The sequence below is a fragment of the Oreochromis niloticus genome, linkage group LG5 (assembly GCF_001858045.2).
Source record: "Oreochromis niloticus isolate F11D_XX linkage group LG5, O_niloticus_UMD_NMBU, whole genome shotgun sequence".
Classification (NCBI taxonomy): domain Eukaryota; kingdom Metazoa; phylum Chordata; class Actinopteri; order Cichliformes; family Cichlidae; genus Oreochromis; species Oreochromis niloticus.
The window spans coordinates 33,750,221-33,776,536 of record NC_031970.2 but is presented as its reverse complement, the minus strand read 5'-3'; the positions used below and the strand labels follow the sequence as shown (position 1 = coordinate 33,776,536).

General features: G+C 42.1%; 1 protein-coding gene across 4 annotated transcripts in view; it reads right to left on the bottom strand.

Annotated features, from left to right (window-relative positions):
- phactr3b (phosphatase and actin regulator 3b) overlaps positions 1–25,978 on the bottom strand; it is a 74,678-nt gene extending 48,700 nt beyond the window's left edge. Inside the window, exons 1-6 of one of the 4 annotated variants that reach the window (XM_005450109.4) lie at positions 25,719–25,978; positions 2,781–2,939; positions 2,575–2,649; positions 2,295–2,435; positions 1,190–1,420; positions 909–1,116 (exon numbers count right to left, since the gene is read on the bottom strand). In XM_005450109.4, the coding sequence (XP_005450166.1) occupies positions 909–1,116; positions 1,190–1,420; positions 2,295–2,435; positions 2,575–2,649; positions 2,781–2,939; positions 25,719–25,827 (923 nt within the window). In that variant the 5' untranslated portion in view covers positions 25,828–25,978. Of the gene's footprint in view, positions 1–908; positions 1,117–1,189; positions 1,421–2,294; positions 2,436–2,574; positions 2,650–2,780; positions 2,940–6,872; positions 6,904–8,055; positions 8,350–25,718 lie in introns of those variants that run through there. The other 3 variants (XM_005450110.4, XM_005450112.4, XM_025907505.1) reach the window with 3 other exon arrangements.
- Positions 25,979–26,316: the final 338 nt, after the last annotated feature.

The following is a 26,316-nucleotide window of genomic DNA, read 5'->3' as shown; positions in this document are numbered from 1 at the left end:
GAGGTGAAAAGCTCTGAATACACCAGGAGTCCCTCACTGTTTCTTTGTGCTTCACTAACAGGTTTACAGATCTAAAAAAAAAAAAACAACACTCGCAAATGAAACATCCACAAGTATAAACACAATCTGAAAAACACTCAAAATACCAATACTACTATAGGTCTGCGAAGCATTTACTTGCACGTCCTTGTTCAAGCTCCAACATCAAAGCAAATCTAAAGAAAACTAAACACGATCAATCGTCCATTCAGTCGTTTTTTTAAACACTTGTTCACATTTTGGTGGTTTCTGCACTAGAATAAAAGAAAAGTTCAAATTTTATCCTCATTTCATTCATTTTTAGCACTTGAAGATTAGCATCTTTGTACACGCGCACACACTGTCTGGGTCAGCATTAACGGGAGGGAAACTCAAATAGAAGGCTGCTTCTTTAAATCTAATCAACAGCCTGTTGGCCTGCAGCTGCAGTCTGTGAGTAACGCTCACATATGACTCCAACCCTTCCACTGTGCCCTGAAGGACGAGCGTGAAGCATATCATCACACAGCACAGCTGCCCCTAAAGGTCAGAGGGGGTCAGACATGGCTGCTCCTTGTTAAAAAGACACTGTCCCAACAAGATCCTGGTGAGATTAAGCTGATTATAAGTTGGATTCTGTTCTGAAGGGGTCATCATTTAAAACAGGTCTTTAAAATCCATACGTGAAATATATTTAGAAATACTTTTCCTCTTTTTACACGACGCCTGTGGTCTTTTTTTTTTTTGCTCCACATTGGTTACATTTTTGGTGTGGGAGTTTCTGTCTAACAGGACTAATGCAAATCCATTCACTGACCATAGTGCTGTTTGTGTTCTTTGGCAACTACACAAACAGAGACGTGGTGGAAATGCTGCACATCAAGCCTGACCTGTCCTGTCTGTGTTTGGTAGCCAGGGCACGGTGCAGCTCCTCAATGATGCAGCTGGGGGGCAGCTGTGGGTGCAATGCCCCGAGGTGAGGGGACCCGGTGGGTGTGGAGATCCTGCCTCTCAACAGAGAGCCATGAGGGTCTTTGGGCAGAGTGAAGTTCCTGGGTAAGGTGGCCGGGGACTTCTTCACCGGCACTGGAGGAGCACCTGGAGAAGCGAAACACACCGAGTCAGATACCGAACGCTGATTTTACATCAGTGTGAGTCCTGCTGGACGCACCTTCTAAGCTGCCCAGTCTGGTGAGCAGTTTGACAGGCAGGCTGGGTGGAGGAGGGGTGCTGGCTCGTCTCTGAGGCTTGGTCGCCGCCGCCTCCTGCTTCCCCTCGATACCCTCCGCTTTGCCCTGCATCTGCTCTTCGCTGGGGTCACTGATTGAGGTGCTTTCATCTTCTCCATCTTCACTCTGACTCTGATCACCTGCTGTCTTTGCCACTTCAGTCACATCTTGTACTGAAAGCACACAGCGAAGGTAAGCTGAAAGGTTTAGTGAGTTTCTGAAGCCTCTGGCTCCACCTAGTGGACAATCGGAGACATAGCTCAAAAGCTGCTGCTTCTTCAACTGCACTCGGAAAACCCATTTTATAATCAATATCACTTATTTTAAATCGGGTGATGAAAATAGAAACTAAAGTAAGGAAGAGTCTGTATCCATATTTGGTGATTTAAACACTGACCGATGTTTTTACATTTTCTTTCAGACGCGTGAAACACAAACAGATTTCTCTGACATTTGTTGTGTGTTGTTATTTATGAGCCCTTACTAAGATAATATGAGCACGCAGCTTAAAATAATTGTTGCACTGTTACAACAAGTCACGGATTATTCGTTTATACTCTGACTCGCATCAGGTGGTTGTTTTGTTTTCTTTGTTTTGTTTTGTTTTCTGAACACATGTCAACACAGAAGTTGCAGAAACTTTTATAACATATTTGAAATGTTTTTCATCTCTTCCTTTCTTTTGAATTTCCAGTTAATTTTAATATATATACCAAAATAATGGCAAATATAGCTGACTGAGATACTGGTGGGGCCAGTATTAGCTAAGAGCTAAGAGCCATACTTCTGGTTGAGTCGTGACCTTTATTTACTCTCCTGTATTTTCTATATTTGTTATAAACCAACTGTTGGGAAATTCTAAGATGCTAAAACAGTTTTCCTGAGGTTTCTTAGAGATGTGACGAATATGTTTAGCAGTTGAACAACTGATGCAATAAAGCAGCACTTTTGTGAGGCCGTTACAGGACATGTATAAAAAGAAAACAGTTCTAGCAACAAGGTGAACACAAAGCCTGAGCCTTCAACCTACAGAACCCATGGCTGTACCTGTTGAGCTTTCTAAATCACTGCCCAGGTCTTCATTAGTGTTGGCCAGTGGTGCCACCGGCTCCTCGTCTCTGTCCTCACCGTCAGAGTGAGGCGGGGTGTCCAGGTCCTCACTGTTACCCCCACAAGCAAGATCTGACTCTGCACACAGTACACGGAGATGACAGGAGTGAGTCTGCGTGGCAGTTTAGGCCTCATGCGGCTGAGCAAGTGAACCGTGCAAAGCCTGGAGTCATATGTGTGCTAGTGCGCTAACGTGTGTTCATCTGTGGTTCTGCACCTGTCTCGGTCTCCCCGGGGTTCCTCCTGACGAGGTCATCCCTCTTCTGCCGTACAGCTGCCTTCTTCTCCACTGCTACATGAACACAAACATTAATCAAACCGGTCCTCAGACTACATAAGGAAATGAGAGCACGTGGGACTATTTGCATGTTACGGCTTTCAGCGTTTAACGCCACCCATGGAAGCGCACGGCGTCACACTCACCTCCTGTGGGCTTCAGCTTCTCATTTTTCTTTTTCCTCCACTTCCAGGGCTTGAAGATGCGTCCCAGACTGGCCAGCTTGCTGTTGCGGCGAACGGGAGGCGTACGGACCCCTGAGACCAGGCAACCTGAATGCAGAGCCCTCTGCTGGTCCATCACATCTGCAACACAGAACACAGCTGCCTTTAACACGGGCTGAGAAAACAAAATCCACCCAGGTGTTCACGACATCCGTCACGAACACGGTGAGGACTGGAGGAATTTCTTGAATTCCTCGTTTACCGATAACCTCTCATCATCTGAGAGCAGTAAATGTGGGTCACTGGCTGCAAACACCTTATTGATTCCAGCCTCATTTCTGAGGAGAAGCGGTGCTGAGGGGAGAGGACAGAGAATCGCATTGTTGCCGTGTGACTCACATGGTTCGACGGCAGCCAGACCTCGCCGGCCCCAAAACACGCACACAATGGAAGGCTTTTAAAAGACGTCTTGAAACACATGCAGGGAATAAATAAAATCAGCTTCAGCTCAAATGCCTCTCCTTAGGTCATCGGAGCAGACATCTGCAGCCTGACTCCACACTGATGTTACACCATTTCGGCCTGCACTCTTCTCTCGGTGAAGTAAACATCAGCGTGCGAAACATCCTGCATTAGTGACAGAGTCGTACAAATGCTGCATGCAGCTACTGACGCCCCTTTAGAATCTCCTGCCCGCCTCCGAGCCCCAACTGTTTATTTTTGTTGTCCTTTTTAGTCCGGCATTTGTTTTTATTTTTGGATACTCATGAGCGTGAGTTGCAAGGCCTGCTTTTGCAAAGAGGTAGTTCTAGTTTTTACAATTCATGTTCTGTCAGGGGTGGAGTAATTACTCTATTAATGCAAGACTGCAAGGAAACACTGCATATTATTTCCTTTTTTCCCCTCAATAAAAAAAACAGAAAATAGTTTAAAATAGTTTAGATGCTGACCAAGATTTCCCAGAGCTCAAGCTGACACTGTTAAAAACAAGAAACCTTGATAACACACTATAAAGATATGTCTACCAGTGGTATACGATATCATTACCGTATTTCACTCACGATACGATATTATTGCAAAATGTTAAAAATCGCAATAAGCTGAGTATTGCAACCTCATTACCTTCAGCTGCAGATGATCTCCCCAAAGTTCAGCTTTGACATTTTTATTTTATCCAGTATGCTAAAGTTATCAGTCTGTGAAGATGCTCAAGTTCGCAATTATGTACTCTGTCAAGAAAAGTAAGACCAGTGGGGGTTTTTTCATTTAAACTAATTTATTGTCAGTATTTTCATTTATTTATTATTTATTTGCATTAACTGCCACCAGAGTTAAGTGGCTCAACAAACAAAAAGAAAATCCTCTGATATTGGACAGGTACGAGAGCTGGATTGAAAATGAGTGATAAAGCAACCAGAGAAAAACTTTGAAAGAGCTTCAGAAAGCCTGGAGAAAAATCACAGTACTGTAAATCCTGGACAAACTTGTGTTTGTAAGGAATCCTTATGAGCCGATGTGGTTTTTTTGTTCCTGCGGTTCCTAAATGTGTCCACTTTGGATTAACACCACTCACAATTAATGAGGAATATCAGAGAGTTATTATATTATATTACTTTTTAAAAATAACCTAATTAATATCATCGCTGCGTGATGACTAATCACTTGTATTAGTGGCGTCTAGTCGTCACTGAGGGCAAGGAAATCTTCACATCTGCAAAGCTGCAAATTAAAAACATTTCACTGCTTCAGAGCAACAATCTAAACAGCTGCAGATTCACATTTTGCATATAGACTAATTTTGCACTGAAGCTTTGATCTCTCACCACAGACAAACTCAATCAGTGGCTCTCCCTCTTAGCAGGTACTCTGACTCCTTCGAGTGCTCTTAAGTCTGCACGCTAAGCTGCATACGAGGGATCACATTGACAGGCAGAGAAGCAAAGAGGCTGACCGCGCTGACTTCAGTTATGATGCACCGAGTGGCAGAGAGAGACACAGAGAGAGAGAGAGGTTCCTTGGAGAAAGGACAGAAATAGGCACTCCTACACAGTCTGGCTCCGACAACAAGCTGACACCTCGGGGAGCTTACAGCTGAGCCGTGGGCTGCGCAGGGATGGATCTATGAACACTTCCATTTTCTGTCAAAGGCGACTAAATCCACAACATCTGCTCACTTATCCCTCCAGAAATGAATTATATATACACCCGAATTACACAGTAAGAAGAAGACATTGAATGTACCGCTATTTATACAGGGAAATTCCACAGGTGGGTGGGTGTGTGTCTGTGTGGAGGCAAGGCAAGCAAATGTGAAGCATGTTTACAATGTAACACAAAAAGGTCAAAAATCAGCTGGTCGACTGAATATCAGCAGTCGGTCCCAGTGACATCAGTGTGAGCAAACACAGTGACATTTTAATACAGATATCTGTAGCCGATATTTAGCTGCAGTTTTGTGCTAGCTAGATGTTAAACACTGTGTGGTCACTTTGCTTATCAGGAATTCTGTATTTCTCTGGAACAAAGAGGAAAATAAATACTAAAAAACTCAATTTAAAAAGCAGGGAAAAAAATGTATCCATCAAACAGGTGCATACCTATCAGGAACATATCCAACGGAACAATGTTGCTAAAGTTCTTCTTTAGAAATTGGCTGATTCTTCACTCATTTTCAGCCCAGTCCTTGCTACTTAACACTGACCCGTGAATCGTTCAAGTAGAAAAAAGGCACGAAACTCAAGGGATGAAACCGAGGTGTGCCAAATTACACAAGACCTGAAAGTTAGTGGCAACAGGTCTTATGAAGTGATGAATCCAAATTTGAAAATTGTGGTTAAATCAATAAACACTATGGAGGAAATCAGGAGAGGGGTAGAACTGTGAGTGCCTACTGTCTCTAAAACATGGTGTAAGCTCAGTCATGGTTCGCTGCTCTAATTCAGCCATATTGTTGTCTAAAATTATAGAATTATAAACACAAAAGAGTAATCAGAAGAATCTGGAAAGCATCTCATTGGCAACGGCTCCCAAACACACTGACAGTACAGTAAAAGTATGCCTGGATAGAAAAAACACAGAGTGGATCACTATCAGTCATGGATTGGCCTCCCCAAAACACGAAGCTCAACATTACAGAAGCAGAGGAGATCATGTCCAAAGAAGAGCGTTCAATGTCCTTCAAGAAGCCTGGAGAACCATTCCTTAAGACAACTTGAAGAAAGGATAAGAAAGATGCCCAAGAGTCTTCAAGCTGTGTTGAAGAACAAAGGTGCTCGTACCAAATATTGACTTTCAAGCTTGTTAGAATTGAATAAACTCAGTTTTTGTCTTATTTTCTGTATTTGCATATTTCAATAAATCAATGCACCTATGTCCCATTTCCTAGCAAAATATGATCAAATGAGGGGTGGCTCACGACTTTTGCACAGTACTGTGCATTTAATCATTTAATTCTGGTGCAGTAGACAACTACACTAACATTTTCAATTAAAACACTGCCATCTTGTGGTGAAAGTTTTAACTGTAGTTTACAGAAGGTTTTTACAAAAAGTACCTTTACACAGATCGGTCATTTTTTGACAAAGATTGCTTTGTTTCCTTGGAATGAAGACAATAGTAAATAGTTAAAAGTAAAAAAAAAAAAGGACAGAATTTCATAATAAATTAATTTATCTCTCTTCCACTTATCCAATTCAGGGTTGCCGGGGTGACAGGCTGCCCCCTGTCACAGGGTTTACACAGAGAGACAAACAACCATTTACACTCAAAATTTGCAGTACAGGGAATTTAGCATTTAGAATCATCCATTAACCTAACCCCACTAACTGCATGTCTCTGGACTGTGGGAGGAAGCCGGAGTACCTGGAGAGAACCCACGCAAACACGGGAAGAACGTGCAAACTCCACACAGAAACTGGCCAGGTGGTGGATTTGAAACCAAGACTGTGATACAAAAGTGCTAAACAAAAATTAATTTTAGAAAATTTTTAAATATGTAATTAAAAATAATTCATTATTAAGCTCAAATCCTACAAAACCAAGCAACTAGAAGCCAGAGATGTCATCTTAACTTACACGGATTAGAAATCATCTTCAGATGTCTTTTTTCCCCAAGCATTAGTGCACAATCCAAAACGATTAAACCTACTGGCACATTAGATTGATTAAAAAAAAGAAAAGAAAGAAAAGCCAGTCTTCATCCTAGAAAAACTGGCAGAGCACCCGTCTCGTCTCCCAGAACAGCATTACCAAATGTGTTAACATTACAAACACATTACTCAGACACCCAGTGACACAAAGCCAATCACAAGTGAGTTTATTGATTCGTTGAACAAGCAGCATATCGTCGCCTCTGATCTCACTGCTCGACAGCCAATCAATGTGAGAAGCGGGTCAGTTGCCCAAGTCATGCGCCCCTTCCTGGCATGTAGAGAGAAATCCAGGTCAAGCCTGTAGTAAGCATGCCCAGGGTCAGGCTCCGTTGCCATGGTTACCACGTTGGATGCTGCAGAAAGGGCCCTCAGAGGCAAAGAGACTCACCACAGCATGAGGAATAGGGAGTTGCTGGGTGGATGGGGAAGGCTTGTTGCCACACGGAGAGACGCTGAGCTGCAGCCAATCGCATCTCAGCGTGCAAGTGTGCATAATGTAAGTCAGGGAGATACTGCATGTTTCATTTGTACAACTAATGCTGAAATATTTATTGAAGTGGTAAGGGCGTCAGCATGGCTTTCTGCAAATGCAGGACACTTTTCGGGGGGGGGGGGGGGGGGGGGTTGAGCAAAGAAAAAAAAACAAGTGGTGAAAGTCAGATTCTGTAGTGTGTGCACAGTAACCTAGAGAAAAGCTGTGCACATAATGAGGCTGCTGAGGATGGGAAACACAGAGCTCCTGGAAATGTTACAGCAGCCTCATCACTTACATTACAAATGATCTGTCATGAGTTTAGTGCTGCAGATAACAAAAAAACAGTCAGTCAGCAGGGAAAGGTCATTTTCAATAATGTTACACCTAACGTCCCCAAAGAGTCGTTCATCTGTAGAGTCATGGCAGTGAAAGAACAACAATATTAAGTACAGGCTAGCTGCTGAACGCTGCGGGTCACAATAAGATTATCAGAGGAAAATGATATCCACGGTAGGCAAGCAGCATATGACCCCCCCCCCCCCCAAAAAAAAGGTAAAAGAGCAGCATTATGTTAAGGGTTTTTAATCTCCACGAGCCATAAATCCGCGCCGGTGAGGCGTGAAGCACTTACTTAAAGGATGCGCGGTTATCCAGTCCTCCTGCAGCTACGGTGCTCACATCATATCTTCCCAAAGAGCCGAGCGGCTGAACTGATGGTTTCTCTCCCTCTTCTTTTTCTTTCTTAAATTACCACACAATGATAACAATATTAAAAAATACTTTATGTTCAAATTTCCTCTTCCTAAAAGTTGCGGAAACGCTGTTTAAACAGCGACGGGAACGCCGGGAGTGAGCTGAAAGTGGAGAAAGTGTGAGCGACCGAGTTGTATCTGCAGCTAGCCGTGAGTGTTGATGTGCAATCATATGGACCCCGCCCCTCCGCCGGGAGGAGGAGGGCAAATACACCAATACACTCTGACACACTGTACTGCCAGCATGTAGTACAGTAGCCTACATACACGCTGTTAACAGCTGCTTAGCCGCGACTACAGGTTTAACATTAACAGGGTTTAATGTATAATATACATCATATATACATTACTATATATAATAATGAATGTAAAGGGATTTTAATGCTTTTTGGACATTTTTTTTTTTGTATCCTAAAATAGCCTTTAATAGCCCGCCCAAACACATGAGATATCAATGGAAAGTCCAGGATGTCCTCTATTAAGTACATCTGGACTAGCTCAAATAAGTCAAAAGATATAGACCAAAAACAAATGTCCATTAGAGAGGACATAAATGAATAGGCTGGTTCTCAGGAGGATATAACGTTAAAAACACCTCCTGTTATTTGATCAATAACCCATAGATTACACTTGCTTTAAATGAATGGGATTAAACTGATTGGGTTTAAATTTGCTCTTGGGGATTTAAAAATTAATTGAAAACAGACTGTAGATAAAGACCACATATAAAGACTGCATATAAAAGATGGACAAAGCCACCATGACATCACTTATTGGTGTTGAACTCTATAGAAGCAGTGTTAGCTTAGTGTCTTTTTTAGCAGACAAGAAGCTGAAGTACTGAGCAAGCTGCATCCACAGCTTAGACACTAACATGAACTTCTGAGTCCTTCTCACAAAAAAAAGAAGCCAATGGAAATGCCTTAAACCAGGGGTGTCTAACTCCAGGCCTCGGGGGCCGGTGTCCTGCAGGTTTTAGATATCACCCTGGGTCAACACACCTGAACCAAATGATTAGTTCGTTACCAGGCCTCTGGAGAACTTCAAGACATGTTGAGGAATTAATTTAACCATTTAAATAAGCTGCACTGGATCAAGGACACATCTAAAACCTGCAGGACACCTCTGCCTTAAACCTTTACTATGTTTCAAAACAAAGACTGGAAACACTAATTCCAAGGCTTCAAAATGGGATGTCACAGTAGCTACTTCTATCTTTCATGTAGGGATCCAAAGAATACACCTCTGCTAATTAATTAATTAACAGACTGATAAAATTTTAGAATTTAATTCACCCAAAATGAAGCACAAACCTCTTAGAGGGGGCGTTCTTGGAACCAAAGAGCAAGCCATACTCTTAAACCCATTAAAATACTCCAAAAAGAGGTGAGGTGTAATAATTGAGGCCTAGCAGACAGTAATGGGCAACAGCTGTCTGGGTAACCAAACCTGTCAAGCCAAACAACCACACCACTTTGAACCTCACCAGTATCCATGTAAACTAGTTTTTTTCCCCTTTTAAAACTTGTTTATCATTATAAGGGGACACTTATGTTTAAGTAACCACAGACGCCCAAACTATCTTGTACAATGCTGCAAAAATGCTTGTTAAAAGAATTAAAATGGGCACGTTTACATGGACTGACTCACCATTGGAGGCAGCCTCAAGAGGCCATTTGAGGAACTGCAATTTTTTAAAATCACTTTCATATTTGTTTGATCTTTCAGTTCTTGAGGTTGGTGCTTTGTTTCAACTATTATGATTATCATGAAAGCTAATGTCTCAGTTTCATTAACCACAAAGTCTATATGATGTATAAAAATAGTAAAAATTCTCATCACCAAATGTTTAAGTGCTCAGTTACGTTTAAAGAGGTTCTTTAATGCTTAATGGCCATAAATTTCACAATTTGTTAAATGGCCACAATGATACTAGACAAAGAGTCAAGAAGTCAACAAAGTTCAACCTAATGTGAACATGTGTCAAAAAAGTTAAGCCACGTCACTCAAAGCCCTCAAAGTCAGCCTGGTGTTTGGGCTAGAGGAAAAAAAATCACTGGTTCACAAGTTTGTCCTTTAGTCAAACAGACAATAGAATAAATATAAAAAGATCAGGCACCTACTTGAGGACAGATATTTATACCACAGGAAATATGACTGGTGATAAAGAGATAAATATGTCCACACTGTAGTAACTGCAAGCCTCTTGTTCAGACAGTACTGCCACTGCAAGAACACAGGGTTACCACTTTAAATTTTTCCTGTTAGGTGCATATTTTTAAATAGGCAACCTTTCTTGTTAGATCTATTTTTAAAGATACGTTTCCTCGACTTCCATAAGGTCTGCTTGAAACACAGATGATTTAATAATTTATCAAACAACATCACTTATGTGTAAACAAAGTCTTTTGTGGTTTCTCATCGATCCTTCAGAGGGCCCCTCATACATTAACAGCAGGAAGAGCCGAGTTACATCAGAGATGATAAAAGTCCGTGGCTGGATATCTCCTTAGGGACACACTAGCAGTCAGCAAAGAATATAAACAAGGATGTAGGCTACTCACCGAATAGCGCTCTCATTCAATATTTACAAGGCTTCATTTAATATGGCCGAGGACGGAGGCGGGCCAAAAGGTTGCGCGAGCACATTTTGACCAGTTAATAAGGAACTGACACATGACCTCAAGCTGGCTAACCTGGGGATGAAAAACAAGACTATAACCCATTATGTAAGCTGAAATGTAGAAATATTAAAGGCAGTGCTTCAGTAGTTACAGCTAAAGATCATTATTATTATTATTATTATTAAAGACCATTTTTAGCATTCATATTAAGCAAATCGCTTGTTGTCACAGCTGGAAAAAGGGCGTAATATATTACTGTACATCCTGTGTACAGTAATATATTGTAGATTATACTGCAAGACGTCACAGTAATGCTTTGTATTTTTGGAGTCTACAGCTTGTTACTATATTCAGGGGCCCATGCAGTCATGTGAGGTGATGAAATGAGTCATATCTTTGACAGAATTACCAATAGTTAATTTTAATTTAATAGGCTTTATGTGTTGTGAAAAGTACAGTTATTTTCAGAATTGCACATCTGTCAGGGTTGTGTTAGTCCCTTAGTTGAAAAGGGGAAGTCAAACCTACACAAAGAAAGGAATGCAAAGAAATGCAGTGTGTACTTTGTAGTAGAGGCTGAAACAGGCAACATGGAGAACATTAAAACCTACTTTGCATGGACATATGCATATACTTCCTGTTTCATGATGATAGAAAGCCTGATAGTAACCGCCCTTCAGTGGAAACAAAGCCATTTGTATGTCTGCTTCTCTAGTATTCATAAACACCAGCCCTCTTTCCCAAATCATAGTTATGAGGGATACCTCTGCTGTAATAGCTGCGGCACCTCCCAGAGGTTTCAACAGACTGCTGGTAACACGGCTGCAGAGCAGCTATCACTGGCAGTTAAAGCAACATTAAATCCAATATCAACACAGTTGAATTAATTCTAGTGAAAGGAAAGGGTGCTAAACACGGCTGCTGTGTTTCTGATTTCAACTGTAATGATTTTTAATGAATCACTTCAGATAAACTAAATTAAGCATTTTAAATTGTGTGACTACAAGGTCAACAGTGGGTCTACCCATCTAGGAATAGACAAGAGAGTTAACATCCGCCTTAAAATATCTGTACCATGGGCCCTGAACTGCAGATGCCCAAAGGAAAAACACCTATAATTACTTTGTTCATTCATTTCAAACTTCTTGAAGGAAGTTTCACACTGGGATATCACGAAGATGAATTTGCTAATTAGGTAACACAATTTGAAATAAGAGTGAGACAATGCATGAATCGCATGTATGCAAGCTGCTCCATGTAAAGTTCAGCTTTAAAATCACAGATGTCAGTTTTAACTCAGGTACTTACCTGATCGTTCATGATATTTAAACTTTCCGTCAGTGCCAAAGTGAGCCTGTGTCAGTTGTCTGTGCAGCCACGGGTCGCAAACAGGAGGAGCAAATATTTCTAATAATTCTCCATTTTTTTAATGGTGTCATTTTACTGTTCAGTTAAATGTATGCTCAGCTCTGCAATGATACTGGCATCATATCATGATAAAGGCACAGCACCAACACGTGTTGAGGTTCCCTTGCACAACCAATGCTACTGCTGCTGGTGATGTAAAACTGCATAAAATAAGATGTCACATCATTAGGGCACTTTTGCATTTTTACTGGTGATGACTGTAAATGATCATTGGCAACGACATGTAAATGTACGCACTTTTTTATGTTTGTGTGTATCTGTAGGGTGAATTTAACTGTGGTGCAGTCACGGGGGGATGAGGGAGATGGAGAAACGTGCTGTATATCAGCAGTATAAATGCTCAAACCTGCAGTTATGGACTGTCCATTTGTGGAGCAATTTGCACCAAAGCACTTTAAAATTGATTGCAAGCCTCAGCAGCAGCATGGTCACATTCTCTTTGGAGTGAGAGCTTCTGAGCATCAGAAATAAGCCACAAAGTAACCAAATCAGAAGGCAGGTGAGGGTTAACGAAAAGTAACGTTGAACAATCAAATTAGCCTGATATTCATATGCAGATTTTTTATTTCTATTTAAATTACACATTTAACAACACTTTTTAAAAAAAATTTAAAGCTGCATATCATTCAAATATGTGCTCACAAAGACACAAACGGTACATGAACTACTTACAAACTCAACATTAAGGCAGCAATTCACGAGGCAGACTCTGGAATGTCATGTCAGGCTGGAAGCAGCTCCACAGGCAGTAGGAGACTGACTCTGTGGCATTTCACTCCAAAGCAGGCTTTGCACCGTGGCAGTGCGGCCACATCACTCCTAAAGGCCTCTGCTGCTGCTCCACTTCTGCCCCCGGTCCCCTTTAAATCTGCTGAATCATTCATCAGGTACAACCACAGCCTGCGTAGCCTTGGAGCCAGTGCAGTGTCACAGTGACAGATGGGGGGACTGTAGCAGTGGGGAAGACACAGTCTTGAGTGCGTAGAGTGTGTGAGCTGCAAACAAAATAGTCTCTGGGATTCCTCTGAAGGGGAGGTTTGAAGGTTTGGAGGAGGCCTGTTTGCTGCCTGGGCAGAGCAAGAGCGTACTTTTTCAATTTTTTCAATTTTATTTTAATTTATTGGTTTAAATTGTCTTCCCAGAACACTTGCTGATGTCTTCAAATTACTGGTTTGGGGGGTTTTTTTTCCAGTTAGAGAGCTCTATGCCAGGAGGCCATTAATCAGTGCCATCTTCAATTATTACTTAATATTGTTATGCAACCAAACGATTAAATTAAATTAGATCCACAAACCTGTTTGTATAAGTGTAAAGTAGATTTTAAAATTAAAAGTTCAAATATTTCACCCCACCGTCCAGATTTACTTACATGTTATACCATCGGGGTCACACGCTATTTTGGCCAGTTCAGTAAATCTGCATGTTTTTAAAAGACAATATTAGTGTCATTTTGGCTTTATACTTGTTTAAAATGAAAATGCCTATATTATACATCTTTTGGAAATCAGTTCATCTTTTACGAAGCCTTTCACAGCAGCCCGAGCTTCTGCATACAAGGGTAAGACAAAAGAGCTTATAATTATGGTCAACCAAAAGCTAACATCCTTTGTTGGCCCTTCTATCAAACCTCACATCCTTCCAGTAAGGGTTTTTTTACTACCATATTGTTAGAAGAGAGATGGCCACTACATCAGAAGAATGATCCTAAACAAACCTGAACATCTAACGGACTACCGTCTGAAGCTTCCTCAGTCGTACAGCTGAAGGTTTTGCAGTGGTCCTCGGTGCCTCCTGCTTTTGGTTTGGTGAAACCAAAACGAAGCTCACATGCTTTGTTGACCCTTCCATCAAACATGACATCCTCCCTACAAGGCCTTCACATTTCTTACTACAAGGATCATAAATGTGATGTCTGCTTCCAGTTAGATGAACGTAAACACAAACTGAATTTGCTCATTTACTTGTGAAGACAGCCTCCAGTATCGTGTCCATCAGTGATGCGACTAATTGCTCTCGCAGTAGTCTGGCAAGCTCATGAAATCAAACAGGTTTGTCACTGTAATCAGATAACGTGACACATCTGTGTTTTGAGGCGACTCTGAGCAGCCACACTTTTTCCCTGCATGAATTTCTTTGGGTTAGCTCTCGTCACATTGGAACAGCAGTTTGATTTTACTTAATTCTAGATGGAGTTCAGCAACAGCACCCACACTCACTGATTTTTGCAGCTGCAGCACCTCCTCCTCCTCCCCTCCTCCTCCCCTCCTCTTCCTGATCCTCGTCCTTGTTTAACACTGCTGAAACATTCAAGTCTGTCAGAGTGATCAGTCTCTTAACTCTAGGCTTAAGCGCGCGGTTTAATTACACGTACGGCGGAGAGCAAAGTACAGTATCTGCTTGTGTGTCTGTTTTATTCCCCATCTCTGTGGGATGCAGTGTAGATTTTGTAGAAACAAATGGCTGAAAATAACTCTGCCGGGGCGGTCTACAGCCTCTATTCTCGACTTTCACATCGCAGCTCTGTTTCCATTTGGCCGACCCTTCCTATCCCCTCGTCGTGGGCCGAGGATGTCAAAAGGATCAGCTGGATGCTCTGGTGTCTTCTCATGTGCAACATATTGCTTTTACTCGGTTCTGAAAGGAATTAGGTCAGCACATGAAACATTCATAAAAGATACATTATGTGTAAATGGCTGACAGCTTAACTCAAATAGCTTCTCCCAGCATGTCTGTCCCAGTCGCAGGGTACATCGCTGTCTCCGTTACACATATAGCAAACGGTATCTCTCTTAAAGCTCACATTAAGACACGAGATGCATAAACTATTACTACAAACACGCAGTAAAGCCAGGGTTGCTCCATTGCAGTGCAGATCAGAGGCAGAGAGATCACAGTAAGGCACAAAAGCGAAGCTCTTTTTGGTGTGAAAACATTAAGCTTACTGTGGGCAGCATGCAGAGCAATAAATACAAGCCACAAGCCATTCATCTCTCTGGGCACGGCTTCACCGCCACTCTGTTTTTAATTTTGCAGATACTGTCGAGGACTCAAACGCACCAGAGAAGCATGTTAAAGTCCCAGTGTACGTGAGACATCCTTGTTTTTGTAGAGATTTTGTTTTGTAGCTGGGGGGAGGGGAGACAGTAGCGTGTGTGTGCGTGCAGCGGGGAGGGGATGGTACATCCATACCAGTCGTGTTTGTGCTGCCGTTCAATCAAGTGTGTACTCGGAGACAAAGAGACAAAGACTATCAGCCTATTTATATTCATCTTTTCTATGAGAGAGGAAAAACCTGCCTTGAAAAAGAATTAGCACATCATCACATGTTATTGCTTTGATGTTAATTACATCCTTATGTCAGACAGTTCCCTCTTCATTCGCCGAGATGGTCAAATTGCTCGGGAAGTTTCTCGGGTTTCAGTTTCAAAGTCAGAAGCCTTACCACTCCACTGTGTTTGCTAAAGCTTTTTAACCTTAACCACTCTGATTAGGAAATTATGTTTCTGCCCTGAAGTTTAAAAATAGCAAATTGTGAGGACAAAACCTAGAATTATCACCAGCTCTGCAGTCCTTCCTTGCCATTCATAATCAAATAGGCCCTAAGTACTTTGTACGTGATGATAGTACGGAGAGCATAATTCACATTTCTGAGAATTTAAGCGGTTTACCTTTTACTGTTTAAGTCCACATTGCATATTGTGTAAAACATTATGCTCCAAAAAATCGCACAAGAAATCCAAGTCCAGGCACTTTAGATAGGTTTGAAAAAGTAATCAGAGGATTTTATTTTGAAGACATTAGCAATATGCATTGATGTATTTTTTTCTAAACCTACCCAAGTGCCTGAACTTATAATATTATAAGTACAATATTTCGATTTCTCTATTTTTTTCCAATCATTTCAAACCATGAGAACTGGTGGTGTTTGAGAGGCTCCAGTAACACTTCTTTTATTTACTCATATTGCTTATTTTATGTTTTGTAATGCCTAATTTTGATATTTTGTAACTAATATTACAAAAAAAATCAGTGTTTGGGGCAACAAATGAATGCAATGCGGTGTTATCTATCAGCAATATATACAGTACATTACAGAAGGAACTGGTTCACTCACTTAACAGCAGAGGGCCAGGTCTGGGGGATAAAACTGAGGCGACAGCTGCTGGCTACCTTGAACCTTAAGCTTGAGCCAAAACAAAAGCTAAACATGTGAGCTATAAATGAAAATATATATAATGGTAAATAGTTATAGTGCCCAAAACTGCTCCTTGTACAGACTCTAAACATGTTTATTTATGTGAGTCTGTGAAGACTGACTCAAGTCGCGACCCAAGGAACTGCAGATTTTGGTGCTTCTCCCATTGGCTTTAATATTCAGGCTGCAAGGTTGTTGCTCAAAACCAGAACCAGAGACCTTGTCTTATTTGTTTACGTTGACAAACCCAAGTGCCTACATCACCCATTACGCAATGTACACATTTTATAGCCCCCAACAGTGTAACACCGCTGTGTTATGCTAAGATGACTTGAATTACCCAGGATACCATACACCTCTTTTTTAAAATTTCAACTTGTAGCCTTCAGACCCAACTGATTTTTCTAAATCAGTCCCAAATCAGACCCAACTGATTTCTAAATCAGTTGGGTCTGATTCTTCGAAAGCGTACTCAGCAAGACCTTGATGTTTATATATATATATCTATATATATATACACATAGGGAATTTCTAAATATATATATATATATATTTAGAACTTCCCTTTTATATAGAGGATTACCGTTTTCTGATTTTAAGTTCAACCAAATTGATCACTTCCTTTATATTATTTTGGACTGGTGACTTTAGTTTTTCTAATGACCTAGCTACAGCATTCTGCATAACAGTGTTTATGTCCTCTCATGGCATTGGCCAACGGTGACGTCATGTTTTTCCCTGCTTGCTGTGTTGCTCCCCAGGGCCCTGTAGTCAGTGGAACCCGGGGATGTCTCTGCATAGTGCACAAGGGTATGAGAGATGAGTTGGCACAAAAAAAAAAGGGAGAAAAAAAAAGCGAAGTGCTTTTGAATTAGCCACTGTACTACTGAGCCTTGGCCAACCAATAAAAAAAGAATCAATGCTGCACCAAAGACTCAAGGGTAACATTCACTCTGAACAACCCATTACTGTCTCAGCAAAGCCACATTTCATTTATAGTCCTACATTACAGTCACATCACTTCTGGAATGCTCCGCATTAATCATGGCCAAGCTGTCCATGTTAAATCCTTCATCACTGCTTTCAAGATGTTCCTCTTTTGAAACAGACATGAGATCACAAAAAAGAGCTTGAGAGAAATTGCATCAGCTCTGGAAATAGAGGGGTGTGAAGATGAGCAAAGTTTCATTTCCCGTGTGCAGTTGTAACCACCTCTAATTGAATTTCAAAAGATTTCAAAACTTATTCTAATACTGCCTGCACTGCGCTCATCCCTGCAGTCTTTGACATGAAGTGAATATTGAGTTGAAGTGTCCCTCACTTCAATACCAATTCAGACTCATCTTAAAACATGGAGAGTAATGCTGATTAATCCTAGGCAGGAGTCTGTCCGCTCTCACTGTATGCAGCACGACCTTGAACAAACCATGTGCTGTCCCTCTTTTTTGAGAGAGACCTGGTGACTGCAGTGCTGGACTTGCCGTGACAGTGACTGCTCACTGCACTTATGCAACATTAAGCCATCTGCTGAGTAGAGCCCTCTTGTGGCTGTTTCACCTTTAAACTGCTCTTGAACCCATTAACAAGTCTTTCAAAATTTCTCAAATCTCATATCTACTCCAGATGTCACGATTAAGTGGTGGAAATGCATTTTTAAGCACATGTTAGGGAACCCCTTGGTTAATTATATAGTGAGTTTAGATTTTAAAAGAAGCAAATAAAACCCTGGAAGTATTTTTGCCTGTTAGCATGCAAATGAACCAAAGGAACTTTCTTCTGATAAAACGATGCAACAAATGATTATAGATTGTGTAATAGGACTGCCTTAAGGAGTCAGTAGCATCCGTGTAGTCTGTCCTAAAGTAGAACCTTTCAGGCTGAAAAATTAAGGTAACACTTAAAGCCTTTTTCCACTACTACCTACTTGACACAGCTCGACTCGCCTCAACTGGATTTCACATGTTTTCCATTACAATCGAGTACCACCTAATGTGCGTGGGATTGTTATAGCGTGTGGCCGAAAGTCCGGTGATGTCATTTGTATGCAACACAAACGCCACAATAATAGAGGACGTCAAAGTGATGGTATACCTGCTGCTTGGCGTAAGGCTTTTTGTCAGAATTGGGGAACGCAGTGTGTTTTTTTGTGTAGGGTGGAGTGTCCACTCCGGGTCAGGGATGAGTTCTTGCACCAAGTGGAAGAGTTTAAGAATCTCGGTGTTCACGAGTGACAGGAGAAGGGAGTGAGAGATCGACAGACGGATTGGTGCTGCGGCTGCAGTGATGCGGACGCTGTACCGGTCTGTTGTGGTGAAGAGAGAGCTGAGTTTAAAAGCAAAGCTCTCAATTTACCGGTCGATCTACGTCCCTACCCTCACCTATGGTCACGAGCTGTATAGTGACCGAAAGAAGAGATCGCGGATACAAGCGGCGGAAATGGGCTTCCTCCGAAGGGTGAGAGGCCATCAGCCTCTCCTCTGGGTGAGAAGGGTGAGAAGTTCGGCCATCTGGGAGGGGTCGCTACCCGACCCTGGATAAGCGGAAGAAGATGAATGGATGGATGGATTTCCCTCGTTGCTGGATTTCAAAAATGGTGGTTTAGATTTTCGTGAAGGAGACACTCATGACTCATCGAGTGATGCAACTGACTAGCCAATGCAGTCTGTTGATGTCACAATTTTGGATCGCCTCAGATCGGCTGAAACCCCAGCCAAGTAGGCACTAAAAAGGTACTGGTACCAGGTACTACCACCTGCTGGAAAACCATAAAACTAATGTTGAGTTGAACTGAGCTAACCTGGGTAGGTACTAATGGAAAAGATCCTATTAATACCAAAAACTGCAGTTCCTTGTGAAGCCACTTGAGGGTTATTATATGAGAGAGTCAGTCCCCACAGACTCGTGTTAAAATGTCCACAGCTAGAACAGAAATAAGCACGTTTTAGTCTCTACAGCCAATTTCTTTTCTAGTGCAACGTTTGAAACACCAAATGTCACCGTATCTTCTCACAAAACAATCAAAATCAAGAAGCAGTCAAAATTCAGCACTATAAAAAAATAATAGCAGATATTAGACGCTCTGAAAATGAGGTTTACGCCATAAAAATATACTGCATTGCCAGCTAAGCCACCAGCTGTCTGTTTGCGTCCACTAATTCACTGAACTGGACCTTTCAATCATGTTTGTGGTGTTACCAGCATTTTATTTGTAACCTATGATTATTACTAATTAGATGGAAGGAAGGTACTGATTTCTGCTCAGTGCATCTTTCCAGCTAAGCTTACCAGCATTAACTCTTAACTTAGCACACCAACCTCTAAACCCAATGCAATCAGTACTAGTTTAAAGCAAAAGAGAGAAAAAACCCAACATGATAGTAGTCAATACATCAGCACTTTACAAACGTGTTATTAGGTGGTAGCTATGTCCATCTATTAATCTGCTAGCCTGCAGCACTTTTTCATATTTTTCCTTCCATATTTTGTGGTGAGTTGGGGATACAAATTTTGGTGACCACTAAGCCTAATATGCACTGAACATTACACGTGAATTGTGATTTATAATAAATCCTTTTTTAAAAACAACTAGATGTTAATAATCGCTGTGTGTGTGACAAAGTTTCATTCATATATTATATTAGAATCATTACAGTGAAATAACATAAGGTAAGATACTGAGAATCTAAGTATCCTTTAACTAGCTGATAGACCTAGGGTAAACAGTCTGCAGCTGCATGCTTCTCTGTATCTCATGTTAAAATCTAAGCCACATACCCATGGTTAATTCACACAGACTGTGAGAGGGGAAATTTAAGTATGCAGTGAAGACAAGAAAACATCTTCCAGGTTCACAACGTGGATTTCAGAAACACAAAAACTTTATGACAAGGCTCTTGCCAAATGCTGTTACAGCTGACATTTCCACATAGACACATGAGGACAGTGGAAGTGACATTGCTTTATTGTTTTCTATTTCCAGCTATGCACACCTTTTATTCTGTCTCATCTCCAACTGCAGCTGCTGTGCAGTGACTCATGTGGAGACATTTAGCACTCGTTCCTCGCTGAGCTCAACATGCATGTAGGAGTGAGCTGCCAGGTGCCAGGCTTGCTATTCTGTCCTCTCAATCACAGCAGTGAATATGGAATGAGACAAACCAGCTTATGTAAAGGCTTCCTGATTAATAAAACATGAGGAATTCAAATAAAAGGAATCCTAATCTTCTCATCAGGCTGCCGCCATCGCCTCTGACTGAATGCGAGGACTAAACTGAGGCCCATCAGTAACTGAGGGTTGCGGCGGTGTGATGGTGGTGGGGTGCAGTGTACGAGGACGGCAGAGGAGTCCAGGGAGAAAGCCTTTGATGTCGGAGCAGCATGTCAGATTAGTACAACAGCAGTGACTCAAATAGGGAGATGAGGGGAGCAAGGGAAGAGGCTCCTGCAGGCTAAAGGCAACAGCAGGGAGGGACAGGGCAATGTTACAGTGTCAGGAAGCTTCACATCTTTAGTGCACAAGCAACAGTACATTTGGCATACATGAATACATCATTTAACTTAAAGAATTTTCTGTCTTAATACAGTTAATAAGATATGTTCTATTCTAAAATTTAATGATAATACTGTAGCATATATATTATCATTATCAATGTTGACATTATGTGTGTGTACTTGCTTGCAGCTTGCTTCATAATATTACAAAAATAAACCCTGTTGAGCAAAAAGCTTCAGCTGTTAGACTACAGGTTGTAATTATCCATCTGGCATAAACTGTAAAGCACTGCTGACAATTTATCACAGCATTGGAAAACTATATGAAAACACTCTGTATTATTTTATTATTTATTGTTTTTCAGCCTGCATTTTGAACAATGCTACCTGCTTTAAGCTAGGCAGCTAGCAAACCTTTTCTTATCTATACAAATTACAAGTTTTGTCTCACTAAACTAAACTATTTTAGTTTTGTATTTCCATAGCCTATTGTATGTTAACTCTGCATTATTTTATTTTATTTTACTGACTACCTTTTGAAATATACAACATTTCGTGAGCTAGTCGGTTAGCAAGATTAGTTAAAAGCATTATAAACTGTAAAATGAAAATGTAGAGCTAAAGGGAAACTGAGAATTGCTAAAACTTTGAATGTGTCCCCAAGTGCAGTCGCAAAAACCACCAAACGCTACGATGAAACTGGCTCACATGAGGACCGCCCCAGGAAAGGAAGACCAAGAGTCAGCTCTGCTGCTGAGGATAAATTCTTCCGAGTCATCATGAGGCACGAATGAGAACCCACACACACAGCGTTGCACGTTGCTATGCGTTTTCTTGAGTATATGTTTAGACACTTTCTGTCTGAGCAGCTTTCCAGCTGCCACACCGCTCTCCTCTCCTGTCCGGCAACATCCTTTAAAGAGGAGTCATGATTCGATGATGGAGGTCAGGTGTGCGAGTCAGCCTCCCCTGACACCACACTGTGACCCCACTGCTCCACACCTCCCCTGCAGCCGAGCCACAGACCACACCCCGCCACACACCAGCCTCAGGAATCGCAAGTTAACCGCATCTCAGATTAGAGCCCAGATAAATACCACACTGAGTTCCAGTAGCAGACACATCTCTACATCATGTGTTCAGAGGAGACTGTGAATCAGGCCTTTATGGTTAAACAGCTGCTAAGAAACCACAACTAAGGAAAACCACAAGCAGAAGAAATTTGTTTGGGTCAAGAAACGCAAGAAAAGGACATTAGACCGGTGGAAATCTGTGCTATGGTCTGATGAGTCCAAATTTGAGATCTTTGGTTCCACCTGCCGTGTCTTTGTGTGATGCAGAAAAGGTGAACGGATGGTCTCCACATGCATGGTTCCCACTGTGAAGCATGGAGGAGGAGGTGTGATGTGTGGGGGTGCTTTGCTGGTGACACTGTTGGGGATTTATTCTTAAACTAGGCACACTGAAACAGCATGGCTACCACAGCATCCTGCAGCAACATGCCATCCCATCTGATTTGCGTTTAGTTGGACCATCATTTATTTTTCAACAGGACAATGACCCCAAACACACCTCCAGGCTGTGTAAGGGCTATTTTACCAAGAAGGAGAGTGATGGAGTGTTGCACCAGATGGCCTGGCCTTCACAATCACCTGACCTAAACCCAATTGAGATGGTTGGATGAGAGGGACCGAAGAGTGAAAGCAAAAGGACCAACAAGTGCTCAGCATCTCTGTGAACTCCTTCAAGCCTGTTGGAAAACCATTTCAGATGACGACCTCATGAAGTTCATCGAGAAAATGCCAAGAGTCTGCAAAGCAGGAATCAAAGCTAAGGGTGGCTGTTTTACTACATAATTCCATATTTGTTCATTCATAGTTTTGATGCCTTCAGTGAAAATCTACAATATGAAATAAAGAAAAACATTAAATGAGAAGGCATGTCCAAACTTTTGACTGGTAGTGTAAATGCCAAAATTTGAATTTGAATCCACCTTTGGGCTACAATGTTTTGGCTGCACATATTGTTCTGCACCATCTCTGGCAGAGATAATGGTCTAACCTGTATGAACTGATCAAGGCGGCTGCTTATCACCGCTTAGAGAAGTCCATGGGGAGAGATTTTAATACATGGCATGCTGTTCTGTTCTCAGCCTGCTGACTAGCTGGTAAAGCAAAGACCTGTCTGACAACCTTTAAATTTCAGGGTAACAAGTATTTGTGTTAAATCAGTCTTCAGTGCTTCACAGATGCTAAAAGCACTGAGTGAGGACTCAGGACAAATGGCACGTGATTTTCCATTTCTGGTTACAACCTTGTAATACAGAGGAAATGTTTACATTGTAAGAAGTCATTTGTATTAAGTCCAGTCGATTGTGCAGCTGATTCAATTTGACATTGCCCAGCTGGGTGCTGTGATAATACCACCATCAGAGATCTGTCACTCCCCTTTTCCTCCCCTCTAATGGATAGGATTCTTCAAGTAGAAGGATCAAAGCCGCAGTAGGGGGCTCGGAAAGAGTTAGCACCGATCTGAGGGGATGGAGAAGTGGGAGAGGACAGGCAGGTTTGCACTTGCTGCATTGCCCGAGCTCTGTCTGTCTGATGCTGCACCGGAAACCTCCAGCTTTTGGGGAGAAATCTGCCACAGTGCTTCAGAGATGAGATGAAATGAGATCTGAGCGTATTTGACATTTAGATAAAAATGGTAATAAGCGGCATATGACAGGACAACCCTGCCAGTGATGCCTTTAAGGTTTCACATATCCACCAACGCTGTTACGTAACTATAACAACCACAACAACGTGACAAGCAGTAGAAACCGAAGGCATTAACATAACGGTATTCACCGCCAGCGAGAGAACTTGAACATCCTCTTCTGCAGCATTGCTGTGCCTCTCTTTCTCTAAAGACAGCCAGCCGAAGGACTCCAATGTTCAAACAGACTGTAACATCACACACTGGTGAAAATGAAAGTGTGGCATGCATGCCACAAGATGAATGAATCCTGTCATGTGCATTATACTGCAACCCCCACACTTGTGATTCAGTAACTGAGCCTCTTATTTATAGAGATACAGCAGCATCAATGTCTGCACTCATCACTTTGGCTGTGAAACCATGGACCATATATAAAAGATGGGTGTATGCAGGCACGCATTGCTTTTGGAATTTGTATTTCCAAGTCCCAGCATTGCCATTTTGACTGATGCCATGCAATATTTCTGGATTTTTGGAGCCACTGAGCAACAGCCTCTGGAATGAAGCCAATGCAGAACATACAAAGACAGCATTTCCACTAATGGCAACTTGATGCTGACTCCAAAAGCAAGTCAAACCCCAAGGGCTCCCTTATTGAAATGCCCAACTTCACAGCATTAAAAGCCATGTTCATGGCCTGGTGCAGAAAAAAATGGTTTAAACCTCTTTGCATAATAACTGTGGAGTGGTGGAGGGGTTAGGGGCTAGGCACCACCATAAACATGGCCAAGAGGTTCATTTCAGTAACCGGCTATAGCTGCCCATGTTAGCAAGCAATCAAAATAGCCACACCCTTCACTCTAAGCATTAACAGTATTGAGTTAGATGACTCTTTTTTTATTATTATTATTAAAAATCACCCTCCACACAGCTGTTACAAAGGGGAAATTACCCATAATGGCCAAAAGCTTTTATGTGTGAGGCTGTAAACATGTAAAGTTGGACATTTTACCATCTATCTGAGGATTGACTCAGTCCAGAAGTTAGCCTCTAGTGGCCATTAGAGGAAGTGTAGTGTTTGGCACTTCCGTGTTGGCTTCAGTTTTCAGACCTGGAGGTTGCCGCTTACCTGAAACCAGTTGAATGTACAGCCGCCAAACAAACAGCATTGTGCTTCCAGCCTGCAAATAATCATCCAACACACTTTCACATGAGTCTGTCGTTCAGTACCTTTGCAAGCAGAACATTTTTATGACACATCTACACAGCAACAGTGAACGCCTTCCCACAGACTCCCGGTGGAACTGTGAATCCCACCTCACGAATAAGCACAACTCACGGCCTAAGTGGCATTTCGCTTTGAATTGCTGGCTGCTGTACATCACCAGTGTGTAGCAGACAGACAAACACCATGTCGTCTCACAGTTGGAGAGCCAAAAACTGCCTTCTGCCATTTAGATCACCATGGAAACAGCCAAATACACAACCAGCACTCTCATCAGCTTCGGCTCAACACACTGCAGTCCATGTGTGATAGCAACGTGTGTGTCCCCATGCTGCAAGCACACACCTCGTTCACAAATGCAGAAATAAGAGAGCGAGAATAGAGAGGGGGAGGAGAGAGAGAGAACACCCAGTTCTACATCATGACATCGTGTTTATTCAAAGATGTCACAGCTTGATGATGTGAAGGAGCAATGAGGCAATGAGGAGCTGATGTTACAAGTCTGGATGCCATTATTGGGATAAAATCAGTGCAATGCTTAAAAAGGGGGGACTCTACATATAACCTGCATGACACTAGTAGGGAAAACCCATCATAGCCTGATTCATTACGGTGTGTTTGATATTTTAAAGGCAGCCACACAGAAGGCCTACTTCTCACAGCCAGAGCGAGCACTGGGTAGTAAATGACGCACGTTTACAACACAGTCTACGTTTCCTGCACACGAATGAAGTGGGACCACCACGGGTGCAGTCTGCGTGACTGGATGCGGGCGAGCCCGGACTCCGTGATGTCACGCCTACCCAGTGAAGCAGCAGTAAATGAGACAGATGACAGATGTCCAACAAGCAGTCGGATTACCGCCCCACCTCCTCTTACCTGCTCTGTGCGCTTCACCCAGGCGGACCTCGGTGATGCTGCTCGGGTCACTCTGAGATCTTCCCCGCTGCAACACACAGTCCTCCTCCAGCCCATCCGATGATGCCATGGTGAAAAGAAGACGGCGACGCGAGACTGAAAGGGGCGATCTCCGTCAGCCAAGGTCACCGGCATCAAGTGGTGGTGCGGATTAAATGTGGTCGGAGTGCTGCAGCTGCAGCTCCTGGTCCCCGAAAAGCAGCAGCGCTGGGGAAATCCATTACGCGCGCAGCATCATGGCGCCTTCAGGTGTTGCTCGCAAAATCAGCAACGTTAACAGGTAGTAAGTGAATTTTAGTGGTAAATAAAACTAGGAAAGCGCTATATTGATTCAAATTCATATATTAAGAAACTACATTTAAATCTGTCCTCTATTGCAGTCCCAGTTTGTGCAATTTGGTAAGAAAGGCATGTGCCTTTTAGTGTTTTTTCTTTGCCCTTTAATATCTTAAATATCAGGCCACATTTGAAAGCAATAGATCCTACAGCCTCTGAAGGCAACACCAGAGTCATCGCCTGCTTGGTATTAGCTGAAAATGGGCAGCGTCTTAATGGAATC